Source organism: Lepisma saccharinum, chromosome 20 (genome assembly GCF_977018435.1).
Source record: "Lepisma saccharinum chromosome 20, izLepSacc3.1, whole genome shotgun sequence".
NCBI lineage: Eukaryota > Metazoa > Arthropoda > Insecta > Zygentoma > Lepismatidae > Lepisma > Lepisma saccharinum.
This window is the reverse complement of record NC_139248.1, coordinates 70,767,474-70,783,252: the sequence shown is the minus strand read 5'-3', so window position 1 is coordinate 70,783,252 and position 15,779 is coordinate 70,767,474. Positions and strand designations below refer to the sequence as shown.

The window sequence follows — 15,779 nt, the reverse complement described above, 5'->3', positions numbered from 1 at the left end:
AGGCAAGACTGGCACGGAAGATTCTAAGCTCAGTTCTCGCGCGGATTGATACATAAAACCTGCTGCAAACTTAGCCTGACGCGCGGTTTAGAAAGTCAAACTTTTTCTACATAAAAGTTGCTTCCAAAAATCTTAATATTTCTCCATATTTTATTCAACACCACTTTTAAATTTTACAATTTCATACACCCTTAGAAAGTCTGGATAAGTTATGTAGAAAAGTGTAATTCTATTAGAAACCGAGAAAGCATCGCGGGAATCTCTGGAGCAAGTGAACGAAAACAAGTCTCTGCGCAAATAGTGACTCGAGAGGGCTCGACCAATGATCTCGTGAGGAGTGAAGTGAGTGCAGCTACCAGCAGTTTGCAGCAGCGTGCACTGCAAAGTTCCTCCAACTCGCATTTTCTTCCCTTTTTTCTTCTTTGTGCGGGTCCTTGCTCCACAGAATCCAGCGACAGAGTATGATCACACACAAATATGAACTTTCTTATTATCTTGTTCTGTGGAACGATTGAAAATTAAATGCGATATAAATGTATATATTGTAGGAAAGATTTCCTGTATACTTATCGCAAAATTGATCCGCAAATTTTCAGAAACTGTGTTGTAACTGTATTTCATTAAGTCACAGAAAAGTGTAACATTAATTACGAGAAAAAATATAAAAATGTCTGTATCAATAAACTATTGCCTTCATTTCAAAATGTGTTGAAATTTAATATCTGTAAGCAGATGTTTCTTCAGAGTTACGGAAGCTACAAGATGTATAGTATTTGTAAAGGATCATACTTGACACTGCGAAAACGCTCGATTTTGTGGTAGACTTTAGAAATACACCACGTGGATAGCAAGGTCCGATTAACTTTAAGGAAAGGTGGACTTGACACAGCAAAAGAGTGGAACCTTCGACCGGACCAGGATGGTGCGAATCCTAGATCAAATAAAAATCGCTGGGATTGTAATCAAAATTTTACATAGATTGCTTGGGTATGGGAAATTACTAAAACTGAAAAATTATTTCCAAATTATTAATACATAATAAAATGTAAAATAATTAACAAACGATTACTTTATATTTTTTTTCCATGAAACTAATATTACATGTTCGTTTAAGTTTGAGTTTTTATTGTAAATCTACCACTTTATGCACAGATAGGCTAATCGGGACCGGACCTACAGCCTGATGTGAGATCCGAACTACCACCTGGTAATTTATGTATTACTTGAATTTTCTTCATATATTCGACCATTCGAGTTTTCCAGACAATCAGCATTAGATACTCTGCACATTAGACGCACCATTAACAAGTTATAACATCGTTGATTGGATACTAAATTATTTATTCGACAATCAAGTCGAATATTTGAGAATCTAATGTCTTATGAAAAATCAGCCGTGAAAACCAACTGGACATTTAAAGAATGGAATAACGAGAATTTGTTTAACCCGTCAAGCACATTAAATCAATTTTAAAAAGTTTTGTAGAAAGTAAATAGTACAAGGAAAAGTGTTCAACTTTCAAAGCTATTGCAATAGTAATTTACTTTTCATGTTTAATTTTCATTATTTATTGCAATGGTAATGCGTGAAATATTATTCATATCCCTTCAAGCGGAACCACATTTCCATCCGACACCATACACAAATTTATTTACCGCCGTCCTTTTTCGAAGCAATTTTCTTAGCCAACTTCTCCGACAGGGCTTGTAGTCATGTATCCCTTGCACTCGGATATTTCCCCCGTTCAATTAATGTCCCGTTGAGATAAGGGATTTTTTCCTTAAGTAAATATGAATTTGCATTAATTCAGACGTTACTTAAAATTCCACGTGTTTGGTTTGAAGCTATGAATTCATTTTGTTTATCTGTGCTGGTTTTAATTTTAGCGATACACACGTCTGGATTTAAGGTACGTGGAGATGGTGCTTTCGTGAGATGTACTAGTGATAAGGGTGAATACGACTAATGGAAGTAATTTAATACAGGATCTTGATTTTTCTGGCATCGCACATAATATTACCCTTTTGCTAAATTATTCGTTGTAAATTCAAGAAGAACTAATTGGGTTATCATTTCATGCGTAACAATTTTTAGAGCAAACCTTATGTACAAAAATATTGCAAATATATTTTTTACTTGGTGATGAATTTCTGATGAACCAGGGCTTCTTTCTGGGAAGAATAGTTCCGGTTCTCTTCAAACTGGTATGTTACTGTTATTGTGTTCAACCTAAGAACTACTCAAAATATTGTGCTATCTCCATAAACGATCACCTGAAAGAAAGTGCCGGTATGGTGTATCGTTGCGTACAGCAAGAACAAAAGCACTGCTTTGGTTTATAAACAAAAACTTTCAATATAGATTAAGATAATCCACGTACAAGAAACTGATTCCGTTCATGGGTATTATGAAAAGTTAAATATAAAAAAAAAACTAACACAGTATATAAATCTACAGTGTAAAACCTACAACAACCACATTTAAGTGCAAATAAATGCTTGTAATAATGTGATACAAGAATATTGATTACCGTTTTTCTTATACAATGAGATATAAATTATTTTGGAACTTCTAAATTGAGTACGTTGAGTCCACTCTATACATAGGAAGGTATATTAAGATGCTTGTTCGTTAGTTACGCTGTTGTTTGTAATGCCTGCAGGATTTTTTCCAGGAAGGGTGAAGCAAGATATTTTCTCTCTGCGAGGAAGGAAGTGGGGCAATAATTCATATTTGTCTCCATAACAGTGTTTCCTCCTCAAACAACACTCCTTCAGTCTGGAGTTATCACGATCTTGCAACGCCCATCTAAAATTTTACATACATTACTGCGTCTGAAATGAATTTATGTGAAATATATAATTTTAGCTTGAGAGTCAATATACAGTCAGGGGCCGTGCTCCCTCCTTGACCCCGTCCTTTCCGGACGTCCATGAGTGCATGAAATAAGTAAAATAAGGTTAAACCACATTTTTCTCGTAAGTCAATAGTTTGAAAAGTTCATCTGACACATTTGTGTACAATATCAAATTACATGAAACTATACTCAAGAGGGTAATCGTGCTTGGAGAACAACAATTAGGGTCTTCACTGTTTCTATCCACATAGAGCTTCATGTCAACAATTTACATTTCTACAATAACTTTTTCCACACACAGAAGAAATTAATGAATGCACTTTTAACTGTTGATATTTTTTGTATCCGATTTCAGTATGGTCACGTAGGCAACAACTTTGGAAGGTTTAACAAACTGCATGGATATGAACCATTTATTCTTTACCAAGACTACTTTCACAGAGCATTTCCATCTCGTAAGTAATTCCTAGATTTAAAAAAAAAAAACATTTCAACGTGACAAACTAGATATGCATATCAAGTTCTCTACTGGATTCAAATATGTAGGCGGTTGAATAAACTGCACATAATCAGTGAGATATGTTTTATGTTTGACTGGTATAGTATTATTATTATTGTTATTATTCGCGATTACAAATTCATTATGCTGAATACATTTTTTATATCTCCATACAAAATAGGTACTTTTAATACATTCTCTAAAAATGTTGTTTGTCTACATATGGACTAAATTAATACATAGAATTGATGTGTACCTATTAATGACAATTTGTTTAGCTGCATATGAAAATTCCCCCCATTTACATTTCAGTTGAGATACGAAGTTCTCAATATTTTAAGATATAAAGAAGAATTAATTAATAAAAGACAGAGTAAACTACCTTTTTTGACATTATTTTATCTCATCACTTTGAACTTTTAAAGACATGAATTGTAGCAATTTTCTGATGAATAGATTAAAATAGTAGCATATTTTTCGTCTATTTGCAGCTAAAGCAAAAAATTAAACAACTGAATGTAAAAATTATAGTTACGTTTCTACCAATTCAAATTAGATTAGTTTAACAGATTATTAGTACTACAATAAATTGTGTGTACTTACTGAGCCATGCTTTTTTTATATATTACTCTAGGTGCTGTAATGAACGATTGTTTCACATAGTTACTCAGAAATAGCAATTGATTTCAATTGCACTGTTGCATTATTTTATGGTACGGCATATTTATCTTACAATAAACAAGATTGTCGTGGTGAATTAAAATAGTATCGAGGAAAAACGTAAATTTTTAAATATTATTACACAGAAGAAAGACACATCCTTGCGAGTATTTCCTGAATAAAATATCTTCCACAGCATGGGAATTGTGTACTACACTACACACATATAATAAAAAATCAAAATTCCGACAAATTCATTCAAGAATGTTGGTAGCATAACATAAGTACATTCACTTCACAAAAAATAGCTTTAAGGTATTTATATGTAGGGAACCCTCTATTTCATCCTAAAGTTAAAAAAAATATATTTGTTCTTGTGAAGAAACTGCATGAAACTGCCACTCATGCTATTTTCCTAAAGTGCTTTGAGATGTAGGGGAGAGCGGGGTCAATTGTAACAATTTGGACAAATGATGCATTTTCTATGAAACTATTTATCTTTGCAGCGTGAAAATCGGCATGGAAACACTACAAAATGTTGTTATTGATATTATGGAGTCACAATCCCGCCATATATAATAGGCTAATCATAATTAATGTTTTAAAAATAACTGACAAATGTTACAATTGACCCTTGCTCGGGGGCAAATGTAACACACTACAGGGGCAAATGTAACATACTAACATTTACCAGAAATACAATTTATTTTTTTGCTGGAAATAACATGTACCCTTACACAATGATTAAGAATTAGCTAACTGTGCTTTTGTTAATAAGTAGGCTAATCGAACCATACGAGGTCCCAAACACTGTTTCTAACAAAGATATATCTGATCATTCTGACTGACAGTTATGACAAATGTAAAAGCTGTCTCCTTTGATGCATTTCTCATGTGACCATTGCTCACCAGATGCACTATTGGACCACTTCTCAAGGCAAATTAAACAAAAACATTCGTCGCCTTCAGAGCTGCTTTCCTGACACCTTCATGCGCTTCTGCTTGAAGTTCTCTTCTTTTTTGATTGACGACTGTCACTTCTGTCGAACAGTCTCCTTTTCCCTTTTCTGTTTTCTTGTCTCGATCTTTGCTGTGCCATAAGTAGTTCTCGTATAGTAGTTCAGGTATATCTGTCCATGTAGCACTTTTCTTTCTTTTCCTTCGAGTTGCTGATTCTTTAGGTTCTGCATGAGGCAGAGGTCGAATGTCAGCCAGAGAAACAGCTGTTGAGGTGAACGGAAGAGGTTCATTGCAAAGGTTGCATTGCTCTTTGTTCTGGGTACAACTAGTTTCTTCCAAGTTACTTGATTGTTCTGTTTCATTAACTTCATTGTCATCATTAGTAGGTGCTTCGTCGGGGGTTTCTGTTCGTGCCGCAGAATCAGGCCTATCAGTGACGCTAGAAGGGGCAAATTCGTGCTCTTGAAATATGCATCGGTTGAAGGGGAATATTCCTGTACATTTGAAGCCTGCTTGAACATTGGATGGTGTAATCGCTAATGGCAGACATTCCCGAACAATTCCTGGCAAGTTGTATATTGTCATGCGAGTACCGGGATGGGTTTTTCTCCATCCGTGAGAAAAGGTGTTGAAAAACTTTTTGAACGGACCATAAACACTTCTGTCCAGTGGTTGGAGCTTGTGCGACGTGTGGGGAGGGAAAGAAAGGAGAACAATTCCATTCTGTCGGCAAAAGTCTATGACTGAAAGTTGAACATGCAAGTCACGGTTGTCCAGGATAAACAAAACCTTTCTCTCAACACTTGGCTTGGCATACTTCCTAAAATGTTCGAGAAATTGTAAAAACTCTGGTGCCTGCATCCACCCTGAACTATTTGCTGCTCCTGTGATTCCTATTGGAACATTCTGGAGAAAATGATCCCGAAAATTCTTCCGTGGAAAAATGAACATGGGTGGAATGCTGTTGCCTATGGCATTAACGGCTAAGCACATCGTTACCAAGGTGCCCCTCTCATGAGAATTGATTCCTCCAACTTGCTTGCTTCCCTTTGGTGCGACTATCTTGTCTGGCTTAGGGGCTGTAATGCCTGTTTCATCGACATTGTAGATGTCTTGAGGTTCGAATTGATATTGCTCCAAAACCTTCGATAGGTTTTCAAAAAAAAATTAACATTCTCTTTATTAAAGTTCATAGCATGCGCTAAGGATGTTGACTCTGGGGTTCTTATTGCTAAAATAGGATTTTTCTTTATAAATGCGGTAAACCAGTCTGCACCAGCCATTTGACGATCTGCCCAGGACTCTGGAAACTTACACTGATTTTGGTTTGCATATTGGTAGGCTAGCTGTCTGACTTCTTTTGGGGTGAGTCCATAAAATATATTTGCACATGTCTTTATATACTGTTAACTGGGTCTCCATGTAGGCAGACAACACTTTATTGTGTGGTTTATAACCCATTACAGGATTCCATTTTTCTTGTCTCTTCTTAACAAAACGGGTCAATGTCACATGACAAATATTGTGCGCTTTTGCTGCGTGTCGGATTGAAACATTGCTTTCCAAAACTAACTTTGCAGCTTCTTCCATCTTATCTTGTGAAGGGCCTCGTTCGGTAGTTCTTTTTCTGTTTCTCACCATTCTGAAACATACAGAATGTAATAATTCAGGATGGTTGAACAATGTTTGTTATTACAATGGAAGTGCATATTTTACATAAGAAACGCATAAGGGGCAATTGTAACAGTGTTACAACTGCCCCGGTTACATTTGTTACATTTGCCCCATCCTGACGCCATATTGTTTGCTGGCTTGCAGCTACTAACCCCGACACCAGAAATTAATCACAACTATCTTAACAAATACATAAAATATTGTGTATTGCGATGATATATACAAACCTTGATCAGACGACATCGCGAAATCACTATTAAAAAATAAAAAGGAACCTTATGTTTTTACTTACGTGTTGAAAATTTGAAAAACTCCCAATAATAGCCGGAACAATCACTACGTTAGCACCACCGCCAGATGAGTCACTCCCAACTGACTTCTCCTTTCTACAGTTTTGAATAGTTTTAAAAAATATCTCACGGGAGCAGCACAGTAGCGATTGTTACATTTGCCCCGTGTTACAATTGACCCCGCTCTCCCCTAGTACATGTAAGGTACCTGCATTCAATATGGTCTAGTACCCAAAATGGCCTATTTGCTGTTTCCGGGTAGTTAAATCGTTAATTCAACAGAAAACGTTAGTATGTCATTTAAACTGTCGGGATGACGTGATTGAACCTGTTGGCTGTACCCAATATCGCCTAAAGGTAAATTTTCCTTCCAGCCATGTTATAATTTTAAATTGGCTCCAATCTTGAGAACATTTCCAACAATGTTCCCTCTTTTGAATCTTACCATTAATTTTGCCTTTCTTAGTGTATACCAATTAGAAACAATTACAAACTTTAGGTAGGCCATATTGGGCTCAGGTACCTTATTATATCGACTTGCTTGAAAGAGTTTTGTTTTTATTTGTAATTAAAAACCGTCAGGTTCAGTTGCAGAACCATGTATATCATACCTGTACATATTTTTCAGTTAGATCAGACACAGCACCAGGAGCCAACATATACGAAACAGCCAACAAATATCCGTTTCTGGTGTTGATCAAGAAGAAAAGCAAAGTTTTGTGCATTGGTAGCATCTACACCAGCAACCTTGTCATCACATCAGCAAGTTGTGTCAAGGGGTATGTTGTATTCGTTTATGCCACAACAGTATTTTGACTGCATTTATTCGAGGATGAATGCAAAGAAAGACAAGGAATATAAAATATTATGGAATCGAATCGGATAGTAAAATTTATCTTTTGAAGTCTGGGGAAATATGTGTGTGCACGTGAGCACCGGCCTACGTAGGATTTTTTTCGGCGGGGGCTGGCATTGTAAATACGGACATCTGGTCGGAATATACCAGAAAATATTTCGTATATTTGAAGTTTTTCACTGTATTAAAATTGTGCTCGAAGACAAAAATGATAATCAGGAGTCGTTTACACAATTCTTTTTTTATAGTTCGGAGTAGATTGTCGGTTGAAAATTTTTACTTACTTACTAACTTAATCCGTTCTGTTCTACCTTGAGGTGTAGAGGTTTTCCAGAAGAAATACTAAAACAGAAGAGTTTGAAACAACAAGAGACTTGAAACAAGGATGTGTAATCAGTCCTTTCCTTTTCAGAAAAGAATGTAACAAAAATTCAAAAGGTTACAGCTAGGATACAGAAACATGAGGGCAGTGCATATGCAGACGATATCCAAATATTATGAAGCTCTGAGAAAAAATCTATAATATAACATGAAAATCTGGAATAAACAACTCTAAAAAACAATTGAAGGTGGTGTAAAGAAAACATTGGTAACCATTTTCTCAAAACGGGTCTCTTAATATTTTCAAAAAATTATTTGTCATACATACACTATTACTTAATAACTGTACAAAATTCAAAAATACGACGCCAATGGGATCCGGAGTTGTATGTGAGATTTAGGTTACGGTAAGGTAGGTTAGGTGATGCATGACAACATATTTTGATAGACAAATTCCGACAATTCAAAAGTAAAAGTCTAACAGAAATGAAATACAATATTGTTTGAATTAACGTACATGAAGCTGATGTTTACATTCCCAGTTATTAGAAATACAGGGTGATTCAAAACCCGGTTTCATAGGCAACTGTTATTAGTGCACATGGTGAAAAATGGAAATAGGGAACGTTGTTGGCAATAGGTGAGTTTCAATCTAAAGTGCTTGAATTTTCAACGTAGCATGCACCGTTCAGGCTGTACACTAATATGAGCGTCATTGGTAGCAAAATACTTCACATGCTTGTTCCGGAATACTGCATGCCATCGCAATAACGCAGAGTACTGGATAAATTAAGAATTGACGACGATAATTACAGGCAAAGTAAAAAACTAAATTTTTGTGTGAAATTTTTCATTTGGTCGGATCTTATGTCACTGGGAAGGGGAAGACAAATTGTCAAGTGCAGATATCGTAAAAAATACGTGGTCACATTGACATTAATTTCATGGCCGTGAGTTTAGCGAAAAGTATAGAGATTACTTGAAACGAAATTATCTAAAATGTTTAGGATTAGATGGCGACTTGTTACTATATATTTATACTTTCAGAGTGCAGGAAAGAGGGATAGAAATAGTTACACAATTCGGAAATGAACAACAGAAGAAATCCGTGAAACTAAAGAAGATAACTCGCTTTGAGAAGTACTTAATGAACCTTCCTTACCATGACATTGCTTTGCTCAAATTAAGTTCTAATCTACCTTTCACGGACTTCCTTCGACCAGTAACAATTCTCAGTGAAGGTAAGTTTCCATTTCTAAATTATTTTCACAGCAGTGATGAGAACTGGTGAACAAAACATCTGGATATTAAATAGTTAGGTAATGCTCTGTTTAGAAAATTAAATACGTTGCCAAAAACACACACACAGCAAATTCAGGTCGCTTTGATAACCGGCTTAGTGGTTACAACTGTGGAAGAAGGCTCGTTACATCAGAATGTCAGGTGCACAGGGGTTATGTCTAGAAAAAGGATTTAAAGATGCAAAATTATGGTTGGGAAAGGAAAAAAAAGGTTCTGAAAACGTTTTCAAAAAGGTGTAAAAAAAGATGCTGATAAAATGCCTTTATTTAATATCTCTTTTTCTGCGCCTTCTGTATATAATGCTCGCGGACCGCATAGGCTTCTGTTGTGGTTCTGCCGAATAGGTTTTGTTAAAGTATGTGTTTTCTCTCGCGGATTTGGTACATTATTCTAGGAACTATTGGAACTGCAATGATTATATTACGCCATTTTATAGCTCTCGTTCTGCTATACAAAGTGAGACTACAGGATTTTATGTAGCTGCTCAAGAAGAGCGAAATCATTTATTTTTCTGTCCAATATTTTAACAAAACATGAAAGAAAAGGAAGGGAAAAGGTGTCCAAGCATCAAAGAGGGGGTAAAAAGAGGATAAATGTGCTAATCTTACGAAAAGGTGCAGTTCCCCCCCCCCCACTTTTGCCTCCGCACTATGCTAAACCTTATCTACAAAGGGAAATATACGGTCTTTGGCCCTCCAGTTTTTGGCACTTGCCCCCCCCACCACTTTTGGAACCCAATTGCCGCCACAGCATACGTTTAAATGCAACCATTCAAATACGCGATTAATTTTTTTTTAAAAATTTTAAAAATGCTTTGTTTATTGTAATATACCTATTTATGCCAATCATGAGTAGGTTACATCATCATCATCATTATATATCAGTGGCATATTTTGTGGAAGTTAAATCATATAATACCGTAGGAATGAAAACATCGTCTTCACTTCTCTCGCTTAAGGTGAACAATGGGCAAGGGTGGACAAAACTAAATATAATGCACTTTTTTATCAGGACGCAGGTTTTCTTTTAGAAAAAGAAAAAAAACACGAATTCAACTAAGAAACGTTTCCTTAATACATCTAATTTATTGGATTGAAAGTAATTAATTCTTGCCCCGGAGTGTCCTTCCTAAAGCTCTGTGTACATGACTGTACAGGTAACAGTATGGATAACAATGCAATACATTTAAATATATGGCCAACTCTACAATATCGCTGCAGATTCGCCTAGCAACAGTGCAAAATTGTATAATGGCATGTTCATTGACCTGATGTAATGATACATGTGATATGAAAATTTCTATTTTCATAAGAAAAGTAGAAATATTAACAGTCTTTTTAGAACTAATTTTGAAAATTCAGGGGCCATGGCGACCAGGTGCCCTGTATTTGTTTGCTTCTGATAATAGGTATACTACAGAATAACATGGCAAGCTAAGAAAGAAGATTGCCACTATAACTCAGAGAACTAATAGACCCTGATGTTTAATAAACATTAATCACCTTCATGTAACGTTTACAAATCTACCAACGAAAAGTGTTTCATACCTTGAAAAAATTCTGGAGAGACTACTCCACATGTTTATTTTCTTTTTTTACATTCTAAAATAAATCGTTGGAGAAATGTGATACACCACCAAACATCTTCTTGTAAGGATGAACATATTGGTGGTTGAAGGTGGCAACACACGAGAAGAGCAGACGTTGCAAATGCCGTGGAGATGAGGTTCATGGATTGTTGATATCATATGACATTTTGTTCTGCCTTTCTGGATATAGAAGTACTCCTCAAAGCGCTTTACGACGCCAGAGATCCCGGGTTCGAACACCGACCAGATCTATTCATCAATTTCATACATCATCACTCGTCCTCATTTTCTCGATTAGCCAAAAGGGGAGAAATGCGAAGTAAAATAAACAAATGAATCAATCAGTGGCAATTACTCCTTTCCACAGTTAGTCAGCTGTGTGTAGAGTTCCTCCGAAACCCAAAGTGCTGACACAGAGGTCGTATTAAAGCTCTTCTATCGTGGAGCTGCAACAACTATTCTCTTCTTAGTTGCAGTTTGCCAGCTTCATTGAAAGCTTGTCCTTAGTTTTAGATGTAAGCTTCCGGACTGATTTCAATGGCGGGATCTTTTGCATTAATGTTAATTGACCACAAATTGTTGAAGGCCGTGTCCGATAGGTGCAAGACGGTACTTGAAGCGAGCATCCTCCGAGAATGGTCTTGCAGTGCGGTCTTGAAGTCGTGGACTGGAAGTGAAAGTCATTCGAATTGCACTTCGACTGCAGCGCCAAATACGATCAGTAGATAAAACTGAGGACGCGTTGTTTTCCCTGCGTTCTAAACACTTGTTCTTTACCACAGAAATCACATAGCGTATTCAAATGTTTTTACACATACATTTCCACACATTAGAAGAACTCCAACCAACACGTTGCTGGCCCATGACCTGTGTTGCAGGCTTTCTTCCTCCATGATTTTAAACAAATGAACAACGAGTGAGGAAATCACGTGACCTAGTCAGCAGAGATCTGTGCTGCGAGCTGTGCACTTGCATATTTCTGTACTTGGCGCTTTCGAACTGTACTATACTAGGTGACGTCACTTCCGTCAAGACCATTTTTCAAGTCTGTACTTTGTACCTTTCGGACAGAGCGTAAGATTTCTCGGGACGGGAACTCCATATTCGTCCTCTCCTATAATCCATCCAACTATTATCAGGACAACTAAGTGCACGAAACATGTAGCCTTCATTGAACATGTACAAGAACTACACCAACACGACCAAAATAGACTAACCAACCCTTCACTGCAAGTAGCGACAATATTGAAAGGCAGCGAGAAAATGAGGTACTCCTCTTGCGAAACCGTTCTTGCACTACAAAAACTCTGTGAGACCGTTCGGCATTTCCTGTCCCTCCGGTATAACTTATAAAGGCTACAGGTTTATTGTCAAATTTATTTCTATTGGGTTCGTTCATGACGTCACATTTACTTTAAAGGTCCATCCACTCTGCAAGGCTCTGTGGTTGCAGTGGTCCACATCGAAACGGAGGACAAGAACGAAGTTCTTTTGGACTCGGAAGTTCCTGTGGTGGATGCTGCCGGCTGCAAATCAGAATTCCCGAGTCTCAACATAACGGACACGACCGCATGCGCAAAGTTTCCAGCTTTAGCAAAATATTGCAAGGTGAGTACTTCCTTATTGATGAATCTCCATGTTAAAAACTTCAGCACATAGTGGTTGTGTATTATAGTACATAATATTTGTTGTAGTAAGTGAATGCTATGAGTAGTCTGCTTCCATCTAAACATTTTTGAACGGCGCGTAAAGTAAAAATTAATGATGCTACGAACTACAGGGGATGGACAAAAATAAAGAAACACCTGCAGAAATGCACATTACCTTTATTAATATCGAGTAGGACCACCTTTGGCACGCAGAACAGCCTGCAGTCGACGTGGAATGGACAAATACAGGTCGCGTATGGTTGTCAAAGGGATGTTGTACCATTCTTCCTCCAAAGCAGTTGCAAGTTGTTGTAGAGACAATGGTGGTGGGTAGCGGCTGGCACCTTGGTCTCCAAAACAGGGGCTCAATAATATTGAGGTCTGGCGATTGTGGAGGCCATGGCAGATGTGACACTTCATCTTCGTGCTCATCAAACCAGTCCTGGTCGATGGGAGCTGTATGAACAGGGGCTAAGTCATCTTGAAACACGGCATCACGATCTGAGAACAAACTTTGCACCATGGGATGCAGCTGGTCACTCAAAATAGTTGCGTGGTCCCTGGCAGTGACATGGCAATGCAGGGTGATGATGGGTCCAGCAGAATACCAGGAGATTGCTGTCCAAATCATCACTGAACCACCGCCATGCTTCACTCTCGGTAACAGACAGACTGTATCGTACGCTTGTGCTGGCGTTCTCCACACGTACACTCGGCCAGCAGTTGGAAACAATGTAAAGGATGACTCATCCGACCAGATTACAGTCTTCCACTGCTCCATTGTCCAGTTTTTATGGGCGTTGCACCACTGTCTCCGTCTAGCAGCATGGTCAACAGTCACGAGTGGTTTGCCATGAATACCCTGCTTGTGGAGTTCTCTTCTGACTGTTTTGACGCTAACAGGGTTTGTAAGCACTGTATTCAGTTCAGCAGTGACTTTTGGAGCCGTGGTGATCTTCTGCTTGGTCACAATGTTCGTCTGTCTCTGTCATGCAACACACACTTGCGTCACGCTGGTGCTTCGCTGGTGCTTCGCTGGTGCGGTTTTTCCGGAAGTCTGCGAAACTGTGCCTCTTGATACACAAAACATTTCCGCTGCTTTCGTCACGGAAGCTCCCACCATACGCGCACCCACAATTTGCCCTCTTTGAAACTCTGTCAGCTCAGACATGATTCACGATAACCTGCACGGACCGGTCGCTGAACTGTAACTGGCCAATCTGTCAGGTTGGCCAGGGTGTGTACGTCGCAGGAACTGCCAGTGACCACAGCGTCACCTACCATTCAGACGCAAATCATGTTTGAAATGGCTACCTGTTTTATACCAGATGTTTCCATATTTTTGTCCATCCCCTGTATCTCGGCAACCTGGGGAACAAGGTCGCGCATAACGGAAGAGAAGGGGAACTATGGACGGAACAGGGATGTCTGCTGCCTGCAGTCTTGCAGGCAAACGAGGCTCTGGCGCATGGACCAGATACATATGTATTTACTAAAGAGAGGTAGAATATTCCGCTGATTTCTGGTGGGTTGGATGGTTGCAGTGCGTGGATTTGTTTAGTTTAATATAATTTAGATTACAGGATTTTAATTTTTAATGATCTTGCCCGGCCAAATTCGTGCCAGCTGCCGCGGTTAGACGTGGGGGCATAAATGGAGAGGAGTTGGCTTAATTGTAGTAATAATTAATTTTTGGTTGTTTATATTTTATTTGTTAGGTGAAATTTTTAATATGTATTCGTTCTTTATTTTTATTAATTCTATAAAGGTGATATATTTAGACTAGGATTAGATACCCTATTATAGTCATTGTTAATTTAGCTCAAGTAGTATAATCGTCAGTTGTGCTGTTTTCTCTCCTTCTGTGTGCTGAGTGCCCCCTTTACATTCTCAGCTATTAATAGGTAAGGGTATTTTAGTCTTCACAGACAATATGGTTTTAGTTCGTCTTAAGCAATGAATGAATTAATTAGTTTTAAAAATAGAATAAGGATTTTTTAAACATATATATATTATTTTGTTGCTAAAGGTCTGTCCTCAACTTTGTTTTAGTTAAGGGCCGATTAACTAGTGAGAGAGGAAGCGAGCACAGCTACCACAGCTTTGCTCCGCCAACTCGCTTTCTCTTCTTCTCTTTCGTTATGCGCGGCCTTGCTTCCAGGTAGAGTGCGACGTATGAGACAAATTGTCGACCTTGATATTCACTGCACGCTGTAACAGTTTGTGATTTGTTTCATGTTAAATTCGGGCTTTAACTGTGTGTGTTGATTTCAGGGGAAATACAGTGGAGTGTTGTTACAAAGAGACCCTGAAAACAATGGATTTCTGTTAGCTGGTGAGTAGACGTATACGTGTGGCGGTTAATAGTAATTTGTTACGCACCAACATAATTTTTTTAAAAATAATGTTTAATGTGTATATATAAAGAAATGCTTGTGTTATTCTATGACGTCATAATTTGTTTGACTCAAGATTGTGCTCTGTTGCAATGATTATTAATTAACCTTAAGATATTTTAGTGTTGGTTGCTAGGCGATGTGATTTGTTGATTTTGACGGTGGATGTAAGTTAATTTGAAAATGAATGTTTTAATTGGTGTACTCGAGCAATAATTTCAAGGATAATACAGTTCTATTTCTAACAAGAAGTTTATTTTCGAGTGCAAGTGTATAATATTAACATCAGCTGAAGTTTTAAGGTATTCTGACTGTGCGAGATTGAAGATATTTTATATAATCATACCCGTAAGTTATTCCCACGTCTTGTGTTCTCCGAAATAGTAAGTATATCAACTGAGTTTAACCGCGAACGTGACAAGTTTCTATGAAGCAAGAGAACGTTTTTGATTGAATATACCCAGTGACGGTACCGAAAAGAAATTAGTGGCGAGGGAGCGGAAATATTTTTCAGTGGCCACAACGTTTAGTACGAAACTAAATGCCATAGAAAAATATATATTTGGGCATATTTCTATGGTTTTCCTGTGTGCTGGGATAAGGTAGGGGAGAGAATGACTGGCCCACGGGGTGGGGGAAGGGGGAACAGAACCCCTACCTTCCGTCACGTAATCTACCATTTGGAGCAAATGATACTTCAGATTTTTAAACTTAGTCAAAACAACA

At 37.7% G+C, this 15,779-nt stretch overlaps 1 protein-coding gene and 1 long non-coding RNA gene across 2 annotated transcripts in view; one reads left to right on the top strand and one right to left on the bottom strand.

Annotated features, from left to right (window-relative positions):
• Positions 1-15,779, bottom strand: part of LOC146003333 (uncharacterized) — a 399,672-nt gene that overhangs the window by 112,207 nt on the left and 271,686 nt on the right. The window lies entirely within an intron of this gene.
• LOC146003766 (transmembrane protease serine 9-like) overlaps positions 1-15,779 on the top strand; it is a 51,898-nt gene that overhangs the window by 14,498 nt on the left and 21,621 nt on the right. The window contains exons 8-13 of the mRNA XM_083142177.1: positions 1,771-1,910; positions 3,214-3,313; positions 7,570-7,720; positions 9,166-9,359; positions 12,429-12,616; positions 14,932-14,992. Coding sequence (XP_082998303.1) covers positions 1,771-1,910; positions 3,214-3,313; positions 7,570-7,720; positions 9,166-9,359; positions 12,429-12,616; positions 14,932-14,992 — 834 coding nt within the window. The remainder of the gene's footprint in view (positions 1-1,770; positions 1,911-3,213; positions 3,314-7,569; positions 7,721-9,165; positions 9,360-12,428; positions 12,617-14,931; positions 14,993-15,779) is intronic.